The 16,944-nt window shown below is 52.9% G+C and overlaps 1 protein-coding gene across 3 annotated transcripts in view; it reads left to right on the top strand.

Annotated features, from left to right (window-relative positions):
- SLC4A5 (solute carrier family 4 member 5) overlaps positions 1 to 16,944 on the top strand; it is a 68,475-nt gene that overhangs the window by 21,030 nt on the left and 30,501 nt on the right. For all 3 annotated transcript variants that reach the window (XM_085559319.1, XM_085559322.1, XM_085559321.1), the window contains exons 6-12: positions 7,212 to 7,341; positions 9,134 to 9,294; positions 10,492 to 10,647; positions 12,140 to 12,235; positions 14,538 to 14,593; positions 16,511 to 16,668; positions 16,757 to 16,844. In XM_085559319.1, coding sequence (XP_085415445.1) covers positions 7,212 to 7,341; positions 9,134 to 9,294; positions 10,492 to 10,647; positions 12,140 to 12,235; positions 14,538 to 14,593; positions 16,511 to 16,668; positions 16,757 to 16,844 — 845 coding nt within the window. The remainder of the gene's footprint in view (positions 1 to 7,211; positions 7,342 to 9,133; positions 9,295 to 10,491; positions 10,648 to 12,139; positions 12,236 to 14,537; positions 14,594 to 16,510; positions 16,669 to 16,756; positions 16,845 to 16,944) is intronic.

The following is a 16,944-nucleotide window of genomic DNA, read 5'->3' as shown; positions in this document are numbered from 1 at the left end:
GTTTTCCCGTTGGGATGGGATTGGGATGGAGTTTTCCCATTGGGATGGGATTGGGATGGAATTTTCCTGTTGGGATGGGATTGGGATGGAGTTTTCCCGTTGCAGTGGGATTGGGATGGAGTTTTCCCATTGGGATGGGATTGGGATGGAGTTTTCCCATTGCAGTGGGATTGGGATGGAATTTTCCCATTGGGATGGGATTGGGATGGAGTTTTCCCATTGGGATGGGATTGGGATGGAGTTTTCCCGTTGGGATGGGATTGGGATGGAATTTTCCCATTGGGATGGGATTGGGATGGAGTTTTCCCATTGCAGTGGGATTGGGATGGAGTTTTCCCATTGGGATGGGATTGGGATGGAGTTTTCCCGCCGGGATGGGATTGGGATGGAGTTTTCCCATTGGGATGGGATCGGGATGAAGTTTTCCCGCCGGGATGGGATTGGGATGGAGTTTTCCCATTGGGATGGGATTGGGATGGAGTTTTCCCGTTGGGATGGGATTGGGATGGAGTTTTCCCATTGGGATGGGATTGGGATGGAGTTTTCCCATTGCAGTGGGATTGGGATGGAGTTTTCCCGCCGGGATTGCGGAATCCCGCCGTGTTCCCGCCAGGATTTTGGCTCCCTGGGGAAATCTCCTTAGGGAGGATTAAGGTTTCACAAGGAGCCCTTCCATGGGCCGGATTTGCTGGAAATTTGCCTCGGGGTCGAGAGCCGGACTTTTCCGGGATTTTTTACAGGGAAGAGTTTTTTATTCCCTGGGCTGGCAGCTCCTTGTGCCCCGGCGGGAGCGGGGCCGCGTCCCTTCCCTCATTTCCTCATTTCCTCCTTTCCTCCTTTCCCTCATTTCCTCATTTCCTTATTTCCTCATTTCCTCCTTTCCTCCTTTCCTCATTTCCTCATTTCCTCATTTCCCTCCTTTCCTCATTTCCTCATTTCCTCATTTCCCTCCTTTCCTCATTTCCTCATTTCCTCCTTTCCCTCATTTCCTCATTTCCTCCTTTCCCTCCTTATTTTCCCTCCTTTTCCCCTTTTTTTTGTGGGGTTTTGGCAGGATTTTTGTGGGATTTTGGCAGGACTTTTGTGGGATTATTGCAGGATTTTCTGTGAGATTTCTGTGGGATTTTTTTGTGGGATTTTTGCAGGATTTTTGCAGGATTTTCTGTGAGATTTTTGCGGGATTTTTTCCGGGATTTTTGCAGGATTTTTACCGGGTTTTTTCCGGGATTTTTTCCGGGTTTTTTGCGGGATTTTTCCGGGATTTTTGTGGGATTTTTTCCGGGATTTTTGCAGGATTTTTTTCCGGGATTTTTCTGGGCTTTTTTCCAGGATTTTTCCGTTTTTTTTTCCGGGATTTTTTCCGGGATTTTTGCAGGATTTTTTCCGGGATTTTTGTGGGCTTTTTTCCGGGATTTTTGCAGGATTTTTTCTGGGATTTTTGCGGGATTTTTTCCATGTTTTTTCCGGGTTTTTTGCGGGATTTTTGCAGGATTTTTTGTGGGATTTTTTCCGTTTTTTCCGGGATTTTTCCAGGATTTTTTCCGTGTTTTTTCCGTGTTTTTTCCGGGATTTTTTCCGGTTTTTTCCGAGATTTTTTCCGGATTTTTTCCGGGATTTTTTCCGTGTTTTTCCCGTGTTTTTTCCGGGGTTTTTTCCGGGATTTTTCCGGGATTTTTTCCATGTTTTTCCCGTGTTTTTTCCGGGATTTTTTCCGTGTTTTTCCGTGTTTTTTCCAGGATTTTTTCCGTGTTTTTTCCGTGTTTTTTCCGGGATTTTTTCCGTTTTTTTCCGAGATTTTTTCCGGATTTTTTCCGGGATTTTTTCCATGTTTTTCCCGTGTTTTTTCCGGGATTTTTTCCGTGTTTTTCCGTGTTTTTTCCAGGATTTTTCCGTGTTTTTCCCGTGATTTTTCCGGGATTTTTTCAGTTTTTTTCCAGGATTTTTCCGTTTTTTCCGGGATTTTTTCCGTGATTTTCCCGTGTTTTTCCCGTGATTTTTTCCATGTTTTCCCGTGTTTTTCCCGTGTTTTTCCCGTGATTTTTCCGGGATTTTTCCCGTGTTTTTCCCGTGATTTTTTCCATGTTTTCCCGTGTTTTTCCCGGGATTTTCCCGGCCTTTCAGCGCGTCCCGCTCTCTCCTGGACCCATCCCGCGGGCCGGTGACGTCCCGTCGTGGGTCGAGCGGCGCTAATCTGCTCCCTAAGCCGCCGAGGGCAGCGAGCGCATAAAGCAGAGAGGAATTCCGGCCCCGCCGCCTGTGGGGCTCAAGGGGGGAAGAAATGGAAACAGCTCCAGGTAGGATTGGGGGGTTTTTTTGTTTTCCCCCCCCAGCACCATGCTGGGAGGGGGAAAATCCCTTTTTTTTCCTGTTTTTCCCACGGAAAAACGACTTTGGGGTGTCCAGGAGCGGCCGAGATCCCGAAAATCAGCGGGGAGCTCCCGGTTCCTGCTGCTCCTGGGTGGAAAAGTCGGTTTTTGGAAGGGTCAGAAATATCCCAGAGCTGGGGGATTTGGAGAAATTCATCCCATGGGATGGGCGGAGGTGGGGACTCGTGTGAGGCAGGAAAATCCAGGGAAAAGCAGTGGAGAATCCACAGGAAAATCCAGGGAAAAGCAGTGGAGAATCCATAGGAAAATCCAGGGAAAAGCTGTGGAGAATCCACAGGAAAATCCAGAGAAAAGCTGTGGAGAATCCACAGGAAAATCCAGGGAAAATCAGTGGAGAATCCATAGGAAAATCCAGGGAAAAGCAGTGGAGAATCCACACAAAAATCCAGAGAAAAGCTGTGGAGAATCCATAGGAAAATCCGGGGAAAAGCTTTGGAGAATCCACAGGAAAATCCAGGGAAAAGCAGTGGAGAATCCATAGGAAAATCCAGGGAAAAGCAGTGGAGAATCCAGGGGGAAATCCAGGGAAAAGCTGTGGAGAATTTATTTCCCTGATTTTTTAAGTGCTGCATTTACCCAACTTTGTTATTCCCAACTTGGAGAAAAAGGGAAATCTGTGAAGAACCCACAGGGAAATCCAGGGAAAAGCTGTGGAGAATCCAGGGAAAAGCTGTGGAGAATCCACACAAAAATCCAGGGAAAAGCAGCAGAAAATCCAGGGAAAAGCAGTGGAGAATCCACAGGAAAATCCAGGGAAAAGCTGTGGAGAATCCAGGGGAAAGCTGTGGAGAACCCAGAGGAAAATCCAGGGAAAAGCAGTGGAGAATCCACACAAAAATCCAGGGAAAAGCAGCGGAAAATCCAGGGAAAAGCTGTGGAGAATCCAGGGAAAAGCAGTGGAGAATCCACAGGAAAATCCAGGGAAAAGCTGTGGAGAATCCAGGGAAAAGCAGTGGAGAATCCACACAAAAATCCAGGGAAAAGCAGCGGAAAATCCAGGGAAAAGCAGTGGAGAATCCAGGGAAAAGCAGTGGAGAATCCACACAAAAATCCAGGGAAAAGCAGTGGAGGAGCCCTGGACGAGGCCGGGCTTTGGGCCAGGCTCAGTCCCGGCCCTCATCTCCCAATTTTCTCCCAATTCTTTGGGAATTTCGGGTTGGAAAAGCATCCCAGGACGAGGATTCGGCGTTGGGATGGGAGGGGATTCAAACCATTCCCGTCCTGCTCCCCTGGAAATGATCCCGAATATTCCCTGGGAATCCACTCCCAGAGTTTGCCCATCCCAAAACCCGGCTCCGGGAGATGTGGGTGCCCCTGGCGGAGCTGATTTTGGGGTGATTTTTGGGGATTTGTGTCACTTCCCCCCTTCCCCAGCAAACACCTGCTGCTTGCCGGGATTGGGGTGGAATTCCCAGGAATCCCAAAACGCCAAAGCTGGGAGAGCTGAGCCCTCCCGGCCGTCAAATCCTCCAGGTGAACAAATCCCAGGAATTTTGGCCGCCCGGCCCAACAGCTCGGGGAGGGAGGGAGGCTCAAGCCGGGAGCTGCAAGTTGGATTTATTCCCGAAATTCTGGCAGGATAAGGACAAAAAGCTTAAAAAGCTTTTTCTGTACCAGATTTCCTCCGGGATTTTGGGGCCCCGAGACCCCGAAACGAGGCCCTGGGGAGGGAGAGGAGGGAAGGATCCATTTTTTGGGGAATTTGAGCAGAGCCGGGAGCAGCAACCCCAAAACGGAGGCCAGGAATTCCAAATCCCATTTTTCCCACCCGAGGCCTCACCCAGGACACGGATTTCCAGCAAAATCCCGATTTTTTTTATTTTATTTTTTTTTTTTTTGGGGGGGGTGTGGTTTAGCTCATTAAATTTATTTTTTTTTTGGGAATTTTGGGTTTGGTGGGGGGGGGCTGACCAGAATTTCACCCCTTTCATCCCTTTTCCGAGAACAACCCCAGGCTTAGGGAGCCTGAAACCCTCCGGGCACGGAGCCCAGCCCCAGAATTCCCGGGAATATTTAATAACCAGAGAAAGGGATTTATGGGAATGGCAGCAGGGCCGGACCTCAGGCTCTGGGCTTAAGAGCTTTAGGAGGCTCAGCCCGACGCAGAATTCCCATTTTTCCCTCATTTATCCACGGCACTTTCATTCCCTGATTTTTTAAGTGCTGCATGACCCCACTTCGTTATTCCCAGCTTGGAGAAAAAGGAGGGTTTTCCCCAAAAATTCACATTTTCCAAGGCTGGATCGTTCCTGCTGAATCGGGAAATAGAGGATTTCATTCCAAACCCCCCATTTCCATGGATTTCAGGGCTTGGGTTTCTCCCCAAATCCACCAAAACTGGGAAATTCTGCCGGAAAAAGCCCCGAGGATGGAGAGGGTTAAGAACAAATCCAACTTTTTTTTTATTTTCCTGGGAGTTCTTCACCCTCCCGTGGGCACTGGGAATGTGCTGGGATGGAAAAGCCTTGGAGGGCGCCGTGATCCCAAAACCTTTCCCAGATTGCTTCGGAAATGCTGCCCCTTCCCAGGAAAAAAAAATGGAATTTTCCCTGCAGGAATTCCAGCTCTTTTTCCCCCAGGGAATTCAGGATGGGATTATTTGGAATTTCCCCATTCCCTCCAACATTTCCTTCCATTTTTATCCCATTTTTTGGGCTCCCAACCTCCCCTGGGGGCTGTTCCCTGGGGATTTTCCGTGGGATTCCGTCTCTTTTTCCCCCAGGGAATTTGGGATGGGATCATTTGGGATGGGATCATTTGGAATTGCCCCATTCCCTCCAACATTTCCCTGTGTTTTTATCCCATTTTCCCACATTCCCTCCAACACTTCCCTCCGTTTTTGTCCCACTTTCTGGGCTCCCAACCCCTGGGGGGCTGTTGCCGGGGGATTTTCCATGGAATTCTGGCTCTTTTTCCCCCAGGGAATTCGGGATGGGATCATTTGGGATGGGATCATTTGGGATGGGATCACTCAGGATGGGATCATTTGGAATTCCTCCATTCCCCCCAACTTTTCCCTGTGTTTTTATCCCATTCCCCCATTCCCCCAACATTTCCCTGTGTTTTTATCCCATTTCCTCCATTTCCCTGTGTTTTTATCCCATTTCCCCCAACACTTCCCTGTGTTTTTATCCCATTTCCCCCATTTCCCCCAACACTTCCCTGTGTTTTTATCCCATTTCCCCATTCCCCCCAACACTTCCCTGTGTTTTTATCCCATTTCCCCCAACATTTCCCTCCATTTTTATCCCATTTCCCCCAACACTTCCCTGTGTTTTTATCCCATTTCCCCATTCCCCCCAACACTTCCCTGTGTTTTTATCCCATTTCCCCCAACATTTCCCTGTGTTTTTATCCCATTCCCCCCACACTTCCCTGTGTTTTTATCCCATTTCCCCATTCCCTCCAACATTTCCCTCCATTTTTATCCCATTTCCCCATTCCCCCCAACACTTCCCTGTGTTTTTATCCCATTCCCCCCAACACTTCCCTGTGTTTTTATCCCATTTTCCCCAACACTTCCCTGTGTTTTTATCCCATTTCCCCATTTCCCCCAACACTTCCCTGTGTTTTTATCCCATTTTCCCCAACACTTCCCTGTGTTTTTATCCCATTTCCCCATTCCCTCCAACTTTTCCCTGTGTTTTTATCCCATTTCCCCATTCCCTCCAACTTTTCCCTGTGTTTTTATCCCATTTCCCCATTCCCCCAACATTTCCCTGTGTTTTTATCCCATTTTCCCCATTCCCCCAACATTTCCCTGTGTTTTTATCCCATTTTCCCCAACATTTCCCTGTGTGTTTATCCCATTTCCCCATTCCCCCCAACATTTCCCTGTGTTTTTATCCCATTTCCCCCAACATTTCCCTGTGTTTTTATCCCATTTCCCCATCCCCCCAACACTTCCCTGTGTTTTTATCCCATTTCCCCCATTCCCCCAACACTTCCCTGTGTTTTTATCCCATTTCCCCCAACACTTCCCTGTGTTTTTATCCCATTTCCCCCATTCCCCCCCACACTTCCCTGTGTTTTTATCCCATTTCCCCCATTCCCCCCAACACTTCCCTGTGTTTTTATCCCATTTCCCCCAACACTTCCCTGTGTTTTATCCCATTCCCCCAACATTTCCCTCCATTTTTATCCCATTCCCCCCACATTTCCCTGTGTTTTTATCCCATTTCCCCCAACACTTCCCTGTGTTTTTATCCCATTTCCCCCAACACTTCCCTGTGTTTTATCCCATTCCCCCAACATTTCCCTCCATTTTTATCCCATTCCCCCCACATTTCCCTGTGTTTTTATCCCATTTCCCCCAACACTTCCCTGTGTTTTATCCCATTCCCCCAACATTTCCCTCCATTTTTATCCCATTCCCCCCACATTTCCCTGTGTTTTTATCCCATTTCCCCCAACTTTTCCCTGTGTTTTTATCCCATTTCCCCCAACACTTCCCTGTGTTTTTATCCCATTTCCCCCAACACTTCCCTGTGTTTTTATCCCATTTCCCCATTCCCCCCAACACTTCCCTGTGTTTTTATCCCATTCCCCCCAACATTTCCCTGTGTTTTTATCCCATTCCCCCCAACACTTCCCTGTGTTTTTATCCCATTTCCCCATTCCCTCCAACATTTCCCTCCATTTTTATCCCATTTCCCCATTCCCCCCACATTTCCCTGTGTTTTTATCCCATTTCCCCTTTCCCCCCAACACTTCCCTGTGTTTTTATCCCATTTCCCCATTTCCCCCCACACTTCCCTCCATTTTTATCCCATTTCTGGGCTCCGGGGCCGTTCCCGGCGTTTTCCGCACTCCCTCTCCCGGCAGTGTCCCCGGCGGCGGAGCGGCTCCGCTCCATCCTGGCCGAGGAGGACGAGGCGCCCACGCCCACGCTCTTCACGGAGATGGACACGCTGCAGCGCCACGGCGACGACGTGCAGTGGAAGGAGTCGGCCAGGTCTGGGGGCGGCCCGAGAGATCCCCAAAATATCCTGGAAATGTCCTGGAAGATCCCCCAAAATATCCTGGAAATGTCCTGGAAGATCCCCCAAAATATCCCCAAAATGTCCTGAAAGATTCCTCCAAAAATCCTCAAAATGTCCTGGAAGATTCCTCCAAAAATCCCCAAAATGTCCTGGAAGATCCTCCAAGAATCCTCAAAATGTCCTGAAAGATTCCTCCAAAAATCCTCAAAATGTCCTGAAAGATTCCTCCAAAAATCCCCAAAATGTCCCGGAAGATTCCTCCAAAAATCCCCAAAATGTCCTGGAAGATTCCTCCAAAAATCCTCAAAATGTCCCGAAAGATTCCTCCAAAAATCCCCAAAATGTCCTGAAAGATCCTGAAAAATCCTCAAAATGTCCTGAAAGATTCCTCCAAAAATCCCCAAAATGTCCTGGAAGATTCCTCCAAGAATCCCCAAAATGTCCTGGAAGATTCCTCCAAGAATCCCCAAAATGTCCTGAAAGATTCCTCCAAAAATCCCCAAAATGTCCTGGAAGATTCCTCCAAAAATCCCCAAAATGTCCTGGAAGATTCCTCCAAAAATCCCCAAAATGTCCTGGAAGATTCCTCCAAAAATCCCCAAAATGTCCTGAAAGATTCCTCTAAGAATCCCTCAAAATGTCCTGAAAGATTCCTCCAAAAATCCCCAAAATGTCCTGGAAGATTCCTCCAAAAATCCCTCAAAATGTCCTGGAAGATCCTCCAAGAATCCCTCAAAATGTCCTGGAAGATTCCTCCAAAAATCCTCAAAATGTCCTGGAAGATTCCTCCAAAAATCCCCAAATGTCCTGGAAGATCCTCCAAGAATCCCCAAAATGTCCTGAAAGATCCTCCAAAAATCCCCAAATGTCCTGAAAAATCCCCAAAAATCCCCAAATGTCCCAAAATATCCCAAAATACCCTCAAATGTCCCCAAAGTATTCCTAAAATGAAAATACCCTAAAATGTCCCCAAAGTGTACCCAAAATGTCCCCAAAATTTGGATTTGGGTTTCCTGGTGGGACTGGGAGCTTCTCCTCCACCCCACACTTCCCAAATCCCACCAGAGCAGTTTGAGGATGGGGAAATCCATGGATTTGGGTTTCCTGGTGGGACTGGGAGCTTCTCCTCCACCCCAGAATTCCCAAATCCCACCAGAGCAGTTTGAGGATGGAGAAATCCATGGATTTGGGTGTCCTGGTGGGACTGGGAGCTTCTCCTCCAACCCACAGTTCCCAAATCCCACTGGAGCAATTTGGGGATGGAGAAATCCATGGATTTGGGTTTCCTGGTGGGGCTGGGAGCTTCTCCTCCCCTCCACAATTCCCAAATCCCACTGGAGCAATTTCCAGATGGGGAAATCCATGGATTTGGGTTTCCTGGTGGGACTGGGAGCTTCTCCTCCCCTCCACAGTTCCCAAATCCCACCAGAGCAATTTGGGGATGGAGAAATCCATGGATTTGGGTGTCCTGGTGGGACTGGCAGCTTCTCCTCCACTCCACAATTCCCAAATCCCACCGGAGCAGTTTGAGGATGGGGAAATCCATGGATTTGGGTTTCCTGGTGGGACTGGCAGCTTCTCCTCCCCTCCACAACCCCTCCAGCAGCACTTTTGGGAAGGACTCCACCATCTCCTCCCTTCCCGGCCGCACAACGAGCGGGAACTCCGCGCGATGAATCCATCTTCATGGATTCATCCAGGCCTTCCCAGGGAACGAGCAGACGCCGTTCCCGCGTCCTCAGCCCCGTCCCGCCGCCGTTGCAGGTGGATCAAGTTCGAGGAGAAGGTGGAGGAAGGCGGCGAGAGGTGGAGCAAGCCGCACGTGTCCACGCTGTCGCTGCACAGCCTCTTCGAGCTGCGCACGTGTCTGCAGACGGGCACGGTGCTCCTGGACCTCGACGGGTTCTCCCTGCCCCAGATCATCGGTAGGAGCTCCCGGAGCGGTGGGGTGGGTCCAGGAGTGGGCCAGGGAGGAGCTGGAGGCCAGCAGGTGCTTCCAGAGATGGTTGCCTTGGGGTTTTGGGGGGGATCTGGAGGGGGGGGTCACTGCTGAAGCAGGAAATTCATGGGGAGGTTTTTTTGGGGGTCACCACTGGATCACCACGGCCACGTGTTGTAGACATCAAGGAGGAGATCGAGGATGGGACATTTCGGGGAGGTTTTGGGGGTCACCATGGGCGCGTGTTGCCGAAACTGAGGAGCAGATTGAGGATGGGACATTTTGGGGAGGTTTTGGTGGGTTTTGGGGGTCACCATGGTCTCATGTTGCAGACACCAAGGAGCAGATGGAGGATGGGACATTTTGGGGAGGTTTTGGTGGGTTTTGGGGGTCACCATGGTCTCACGTTGCAGACATCAAGGAGCAGATTGAGGTTGGGACATTTTGGGGAGGTTTTGGGGGTCACCATGGTCTCACGTTGCAGACATTGAGGAGCAGATTGAGGATGGGACATTTTGGGGAGGTTCTGGTGGGTTTTGGGGTCACCAAGGCCATGTGTTGCAGACACTGAGGAGCAGATTGAGGATGGTACATTTTGGGGAGGTTCTGGTGGGTTTGGGGTCACCACAGCTGCATGTTGCAGACATCAAGGAGGAGATCGAGGATGGGACATTTCGGGGAGGTTTTGGGGGTCACCACGGGCGTGTGTTGCCGACACTGAGGAGCAGATTGAGGATGGGAGATTTTGGGGAGGTTCTGGTGGGTTCTGGGGTCACCACGGCCGCGTGTTGCAGACATTGAGGAGCAGGTCAAGGATGGGACATTTCGGGGAGGTTTTGGTGGGTTTTGGGGGTCACCATGGTCTCATGTTGCAGACATCAAGGAGCACATGGAGGATGGGACATTTTGGGGAAGTTCTGGTGGGGTTTGGGGTCACCACAGCTGTGTGTTGCAGACACTGAGGAGCAGGTCAAGGATGGGACATTTCGGGGAGGTTCTGGTGGGTTTTGGGGTCACCACGAGCATGTGTTGCAGACATCAAGGAGGAGATCGAGGATGGGAGGTTCTGGTGGGTTCTGGGGTCACCACGGGCGCGTGTTGCAGACATTGAGGAGCAGGTCAAGGATGGGACATTTCGGGGAGGTTCTGGTGGGTTTGGGGTCACCAAAGCCACGTGTTGCAGACGACGTCATCGAGAAGCAGATCGAGGAGGGGCTGCTGAAGCCGGAGCTGCGGGAGAAGCTCAGCTACGTCCTCCTGCGCAAGCACCGCCACCAGACCAAGAAGCCGATCCACCGCTCGCTGGCCGACATCGGCAAGTCCGTGTCCTCCGGCACCGGTGAGCCCTGCGGCACGGGGAGGGACATCGGGCAGGACCCGAAATTCTGCCCGGGGTCTGGGACACGGGGAAGGACCTGGAATTCTGCCCGGGGTTTGGGACACGGGGAAGGACCCGGAATTCTGCCCGGGGTTTGGGACACAGGGAAGGACCCGGAATTCTGCCCGGGGTTTGGGTGCGGGGAAGGATCCGGAGTTCTGCCTGGGGTTTGGGACACGGGGAAGGATCTGGAATTCTGCCCGGGGTCTGGGACACGGGGAAGGACCCGGAATTCTGCCCGGGGTTTGGGACACGGGGAAGGACCTGGAATTCTGCCCGGGGTTTGGGTGCAGGGAAGGATCTGGAATTCTGCCGAGGGTTTGGGACACGGGGAAGGACCCGGAATTCTGCCCGGGGTTTGGGACACGGGGAAGGATCCGGAATTCTGCCCGGGGTCTGGGACACGGGGAAGGACCCGGAATTCTGCCGAGGGTTTGGGACACGGGGAAGGATCCGGAATTCTGCCCGGGGTTTGGGTGCAGGGAAGGATCTGGAATTCTGCCCGGGGTTTGGGACATGGGGAAGGATCCGGAATTCTGCCCGGGGTTTGGGTGCAGGGAAGGATCTGGAATTCTGCCCGGGGTTTGGGTGAGGGTCAGCGGGGCCAAGGAGGTGTTGGGGACATGGACGGCGCGAGGCCACGGCCACGGGACACGCCGGGATCGGCCGCGGCAGCCCCGGGAGCGGCCCGGCCTTCCCGTGGATCCTGCCCCACATTCCCAACAGGATCCTGCCCCACATTCCTGTGGGATCCTGCCCCACATTCCCATGGGATCCTGCCCCACATTCCCGTGGGATCCTGCCCCACATTCCAACGGGATCCTGCCCCACATTCCCGTGGGACCCTGCCCCACATTCCTGTGGGATCCTGCCCCACATTCCCGTGGGATCCTGCCCCACATTCCCAATGGGATCCTGCCCCACATTCCCATGGGATCCTGCCCCACATTCCCGTGGGATCCTGCCCCACATTCCCGTGGGATCCTGCCCCACATTCCCAATGGGATCCTGCCCCACATTCCCGTGGGATCCTGCCCCACATTCCCGTGGGACCCTGCCCCACATTCCCGTGGATCCTGCCCCACATTCCCGTGGGACCCTGCCCCACATTCCCGTGGGATCCTGCCCCACATTCCCGTGGGATCCTGCCCCACATTCCCGTGGGATCCTGCCCCACATTCCCGTGGGATCCTGCCCCACATTCCCGTGGATCCTGCCCCACATTCCCGTGGGACCCTGCCCCACATTCCCGTGGATCCTGCCCACATTCCCGTGGGACCCTGCCCCACATTCCCGTGGGATCCTGCCCCACATTCCTGTGGGATCCTGCCCCACATTCCCGTGGGATCCTGCCCACATTCCCGTGGGATCCTGCCCCACATTCCCGTGGGATCCTGCCCCACATTCCCGTGGGATCCCCGTCTCACGCCTCTCTCCCTCTCTCCTCTCCCAGCCCGCAGCCCCGGGCGGGTTCCGGCCGCCGGCGCCGCCTTCCACCGCTCCACCGAGGACCTGCGGCTGCGGCAGAGCGCCGGCTACGGCCGCCTGCGTGAGTGGGGCTGAGCCCGAGCCTGAGTGTGAGCAGGGCCTGAGTGTGAGCCGGGCCTGAGTGTGAGCCCAGCCTGAGTGTGAGCCGGGCCTGAGCCTGAGTGTGAGCCGAGCCTGAGCCTGAGTGTGAGCCCAGCCTGAGCCTGAGCCTGAGCCTGAGCCTGAGCCTGAGCCTGAGCCTGAGCCTGAGCCTGAGCCTGAGCCTGAGCCTGAGCCTGAGTGTGAGCCGGGCCTGAGTGTGAGCCGAGCCTGAGTGTGAGCCCAGCCTGAGCCTGAGCCTGAGTCTGAGCCGGGCCTGAGTGTGAGCCGAGCCTGAGCCCAGCCTGAGCCTGAGCCTGAGCAGAGCCTGAGCCTGAGCAGAGCCTGAGCCTGAGCCCAGCCTGAGCCTGAGCCTGAGCCTGAGCCTGAGCCTGAGCCTGAGCCTGAGCCTGAGTCTGAGCCTGAGCCTGAGCCTGAGTGTGAGCCCAGCCTGAGTCTGAGCCTGAGTGTGAGCCGAGCCTGAGTCTGAGCCTGAGTGTGAGCCGAGCCTGAGCCTGAGTGTGAGCCGAGCCTGAGCCTGAGCCTGAGTCTGAGCCTGAGCCTGAGTCTGAGCCTGAGCCTGAGTGTGAGCCCAGCCTGAGTCTGAGCCTGAGTGTGAGCCGAGCCTGAGTCTGAGCCTGAGTGTGAGCCGAGCCTGAGCCTGAGTGTGAGCCGGGCCTGAGCCTGAGCCTGAGCCTGAGTGTGAGCCGAGCCTGAGCCTGAGTGTGAGCCGGGCCTGAGCCTGAGCCTGAGCCTGAGCCTGAGCCTGAGCCTGAGCCTGAGCCTGAGCCTGAGCCTGAGCCTGAGTGTGAGCCGAGCCTGAGCCTGAGTGTGAGCCGAGCCTGAGCCTGAGCCTGAGCCCAGCCTGAGCCTGAGTGTGAGCCCAGCCTGAGCCCAGCCTGAGCCTGAGCCTGAGCCTGAGCCTGAGTGTGAGCCTGAGTGTGAGCCTGAGCCTGAGCCTGAGCCTGAGCCTGAGCCTGAGTGTGAGCCTGAGTGTGAGCCTGAGCCTGAGCCTGAGCCTGAGTGTGAGCCTGAGTGTGAGCCTGAGCCTGAGCCTGAGCCTGAGCCTGAGCCTGAGCCCCCTGCAGCCCACAGGGTCCCTGCAACCCCACATCATCCCCTGCAACCCCACATCATCCCCTGCAACACCAAATGATTAATTCTCTGAAAGCCAAATAACTCCCTGCAATGCCACATGGTTCCCTGGAAAACCAAATTATTCCCTGCAACGCCACGTGGTTCCCTGGAAAACCAAATTATTCCCTGCAACGCCACGTGGTTCCCTGCCACACCTTATGATTCCCTGGAATGCCAAATAATTCTCTGAAAGCCAAATAACTCCCTGCAAAACCAAATGATTCCCTGCAACCCCAAATCATTCCCTGCAAAACCAAATAATTCCTTGAAACACAAGGAAAATATTCCTTAGAGTTTTTAGGGAGGGAAAGCTTGGAAGAGGGAGGGAATCCCAAAAGATTGCTTGGCTGGGAGAGGGTGGGTGGGAAATCCCAAAGGAAGTCGGGAGCTGAGCCTGGAATTGCTCCCACTGAGGGAATTTTGCTGCTGCTTTGCAAGCCCGGATGCAATCAGCAATATTTGATTCCTTAGCACGGATTCTCCCCAGCAGGTTTGCTCCTGGCTTTTCCCACCACGTTTTGCTTTTCCCACCACATTTTCCCCTGGCTTTTCCCACCACGTTTTGCTTTTCCCACCACATTTTCCCCAGGCTTTTCCTACCAGGTTTTCCCCTGGCTTTTCCCACCACGTTTTGCTTTTCCCACCACATTTTCCCCTGGCTTTTCCCACCACGTTTTGCTTTTCCCACCACGTTTTGCTTTTCCCACCAGGTTTTTTCCTGGCTTTTCCCACCACATTTTCCCCTGGCTTTTCCCACCACGTTTTGCTTTTCCCACCACATTTTCCCCTGGCTTTTCCCACCAGGTTTTGCTTTTCCCACCAGGTTTTTTCCTGGCTTTTCCCACCAGGTTTTCCCCTGGCTTTTCCCACCACGTTTTGCTTTTCCCACCACGTTTTGCTTTTCCCACCAGGTTTTTTCCTGGCTTTTCCCACCACATTTTCCCCTGGCTTTTCCCACCACATTTTCCCCAGGCTTTTCCCACCACGTTTGGCTTTTCCCACCAGGTTTTTTCCTGGCTTTTCCCACCAGGTTTTCCCCTGGCTTTTCCCACCAGGTTTTGCTTTTCCCACCACGTTTTGCTTTTCCCACCAGGTTTTTCCTGGCACCCGGGGTGCCTTTTCCTCACAATTCCCTCCCTTCCCTCCAGGTCACGCCCAGAGCCGGAGCATGAACGACATCTCGGACACGCCCAGCACTGACCAGGTACCCAAAACCCCAAATCCCAAAATCCCAAAATCCCGGCGCGGTCCCCGCCGGGCTCTGGGGCTGTCGGCTCCACGTGAGCCGTGGCCGGGTCGATACCCGCACCAATCCTTAATTAGGGCAGTTAATTGCTGGATTGATCCCCGCGGGGACGAGCCAGGAGCCCAAATCCATCGGGGTGGGGCAGAAATTCCCTCCAGATCCGCAGGAGTTGCTTGGGAGTGTGGGAATCCTAAAGGGAGAGGCTGGCAAATCCCACCCGAGCTCTTGGGTTTGCACACAGGGATCCGGCTTGGGGGTGAGGGGCTGGAATTTGGGGTGAGATCTGCTTTTGCTGGGGCAAAAAAGCTCAGATCTGCTTTTTCTGAGGCAAAAAAAATCTGATTTTTCTCAAGGCAAAGCCCATGGGTGGCTTTTCCTCCTGGGATTGTTGTAGGAGGCAGCTGGGAAGCAGATCCCACCTTGGGATGTGTCGGTGGGATTTTGGGTCAGGGGGATTTTCTCCTGTTCCCATGCCAGACTCTTCCTCTGGGAGTGGTTGGTTCCTTGTACGAGCTTTGCTTTGTGGGATTTTAGGGAATGGGATGGGATAAAAACCCGTGTTGGGGTTTTTAGGGAATGGAATCTTTGGGTTTTTAGGGAACGAGGTGGGAACAATAACTTGAGTTGGGTTTCTAGGGAGTGGGATGGGAATAACAACTTGCATTGGTTTTTTAGGGAATGGGATCTTTGGATTTTTAGGGACTGGGGTGAGATAATGACTTCCTTTGGGATTTTAGGGAATGGGATGAGATAATGACTTGCTCTGGGATTTTAGGGAATGGGATCTTTGGGATTTTTGGGAATGGGATGAGATAAAAACTTGCTTTTCCCCGGGATGTCCTCGCTGGGCTGACGCACTTTACAGCAAGTCCGAACACAGTAAATGATGTTTTATTTCCTTGGATTTCGTGGATGGAAATCCACGTTCTGCCGGGAGCCATGGGACAGGGACACCACGAGGGTTCCCAGGCCACCTCCCGAAACGAATCCACCCCGGTGCCCACTCAGGAACCCCAAACATCCCCCCAGCAATGGGGTTGGAGGATTAATCCCAAAATATGCAAAGCATTTAGGTTTAATCGCCCTATTAGGCCCACTACAAAGGGACTTTTTAAGTGTTACACGAAGCTTAGTGGCCACTGGTAACTCCTGCTCTTATTCCAGCAGGACTGGAGGAGTTGCTTTATTATGATGATGATTTTTTTGTTGTTTTTTTCCATTTGGATTTAGAAGATTAGGCCGGGGCGGCTCACATGCCTCCCCTCATGCTGCCATATAGATTATCCAAACTCCCTGCCCGCTGCCTATTGAACCCTTTTAGGCTCCTAATGAAAAGAGCTGCAGGGGAGAAGAGTCCTGCGGGATAAATCCATGGATGAGGTTTTGGGATAAATCCATGGATGAGGTTTTCCTCCTCCCATTATTTGTTCCAGCTCCCTGAACGGGGCTGGGGAGGAGCGAGGGAACGAAACGTCCCCGTGCAGGGCTTGGGGGGGTTCTGAGCCATCAAGGGCTGCAAATAAACTCCAAAAATGTTCCTGCAGCCACCCTGGGGTTGGCTGGGGTTTTCCACAGGGGGATTTCAGGGAGTTTTTGGAAACCCCAGGAGAGCAAAACCAAACGTTGCTGGTTGGGTTGTGGAGCCCCGGGGGCGCGGTTTAGTCTTGGTTTTAGCCATATTTCCAAAGAAATTTGGTTTTGTGCATTTTTCCTGGCTGAATCCCGGATATGGCTCCTCAGTGCCCACCTCTGGGAGTCCTGGGACAACCAGAGGTGAAATCTTGGAGCCCGATGCTTCAACAAAAAAAAAAAAAAAAGAGGGAAAAGCCAAATTTTGGCAGCCAATCCCTTCCTCGACCTTGCCTTTCCCAACAGCTGAAGAACAAGTTCATCAAGAAGATCCCCAAGGACGCCGAGGCCTCCAACGTGCTGGTGGGAGAGGTGGAGTTCCTGGAGAAACCCTTCGTGGCCTTCGTGCGGCTGCTCCAGGCCACCATGCTGGGGGGAGTGACGGAGGTGCCCGTCCCCACCAGGTGAGCGCCGTCCCCGGGCCCCTCCTCAGGCCTCTGGTGGCCCCACAGCTCCGAGGTGGCCACCACGGCGGCGCCTTTCCCTCCCCAGGTTCCTCTTCATCCTCCTGGGCCCGGCGGGAAAAGCCAGGTCCTACAACGAGATCGGCAGGGCCATCGCCACGCTCATGGTGGACGATGTGAGTTGAGGCCAGCCCGGCCTTCCTTCGGGCTCAGAACCCAGCAAAAAAAAAAGCAATTTGTGCCTTTTCACCCCAAAAATTGAGATTGGAACCCCCA

The sequence above is a fragment of the Lonchura striata genome, chromosome 22 (assembly GCF_050655825.1).
Source record: "Lonchura striata isolate lonStrDom1 chromosome 22, ASM5065582v1, whole genome shotgun sequence".
In the NCBI taxonomy this organism is placed as follows: Eukaryota; Metazoa; Chordata; class Aves; order Passeriformes; family Estrildidae; genus Lonchura; species Lonchura striata.
Note: the sequence above shows the minus strand (reverse complement) of the source record. Positions and strands in the feature narration are given on the sequence as shown.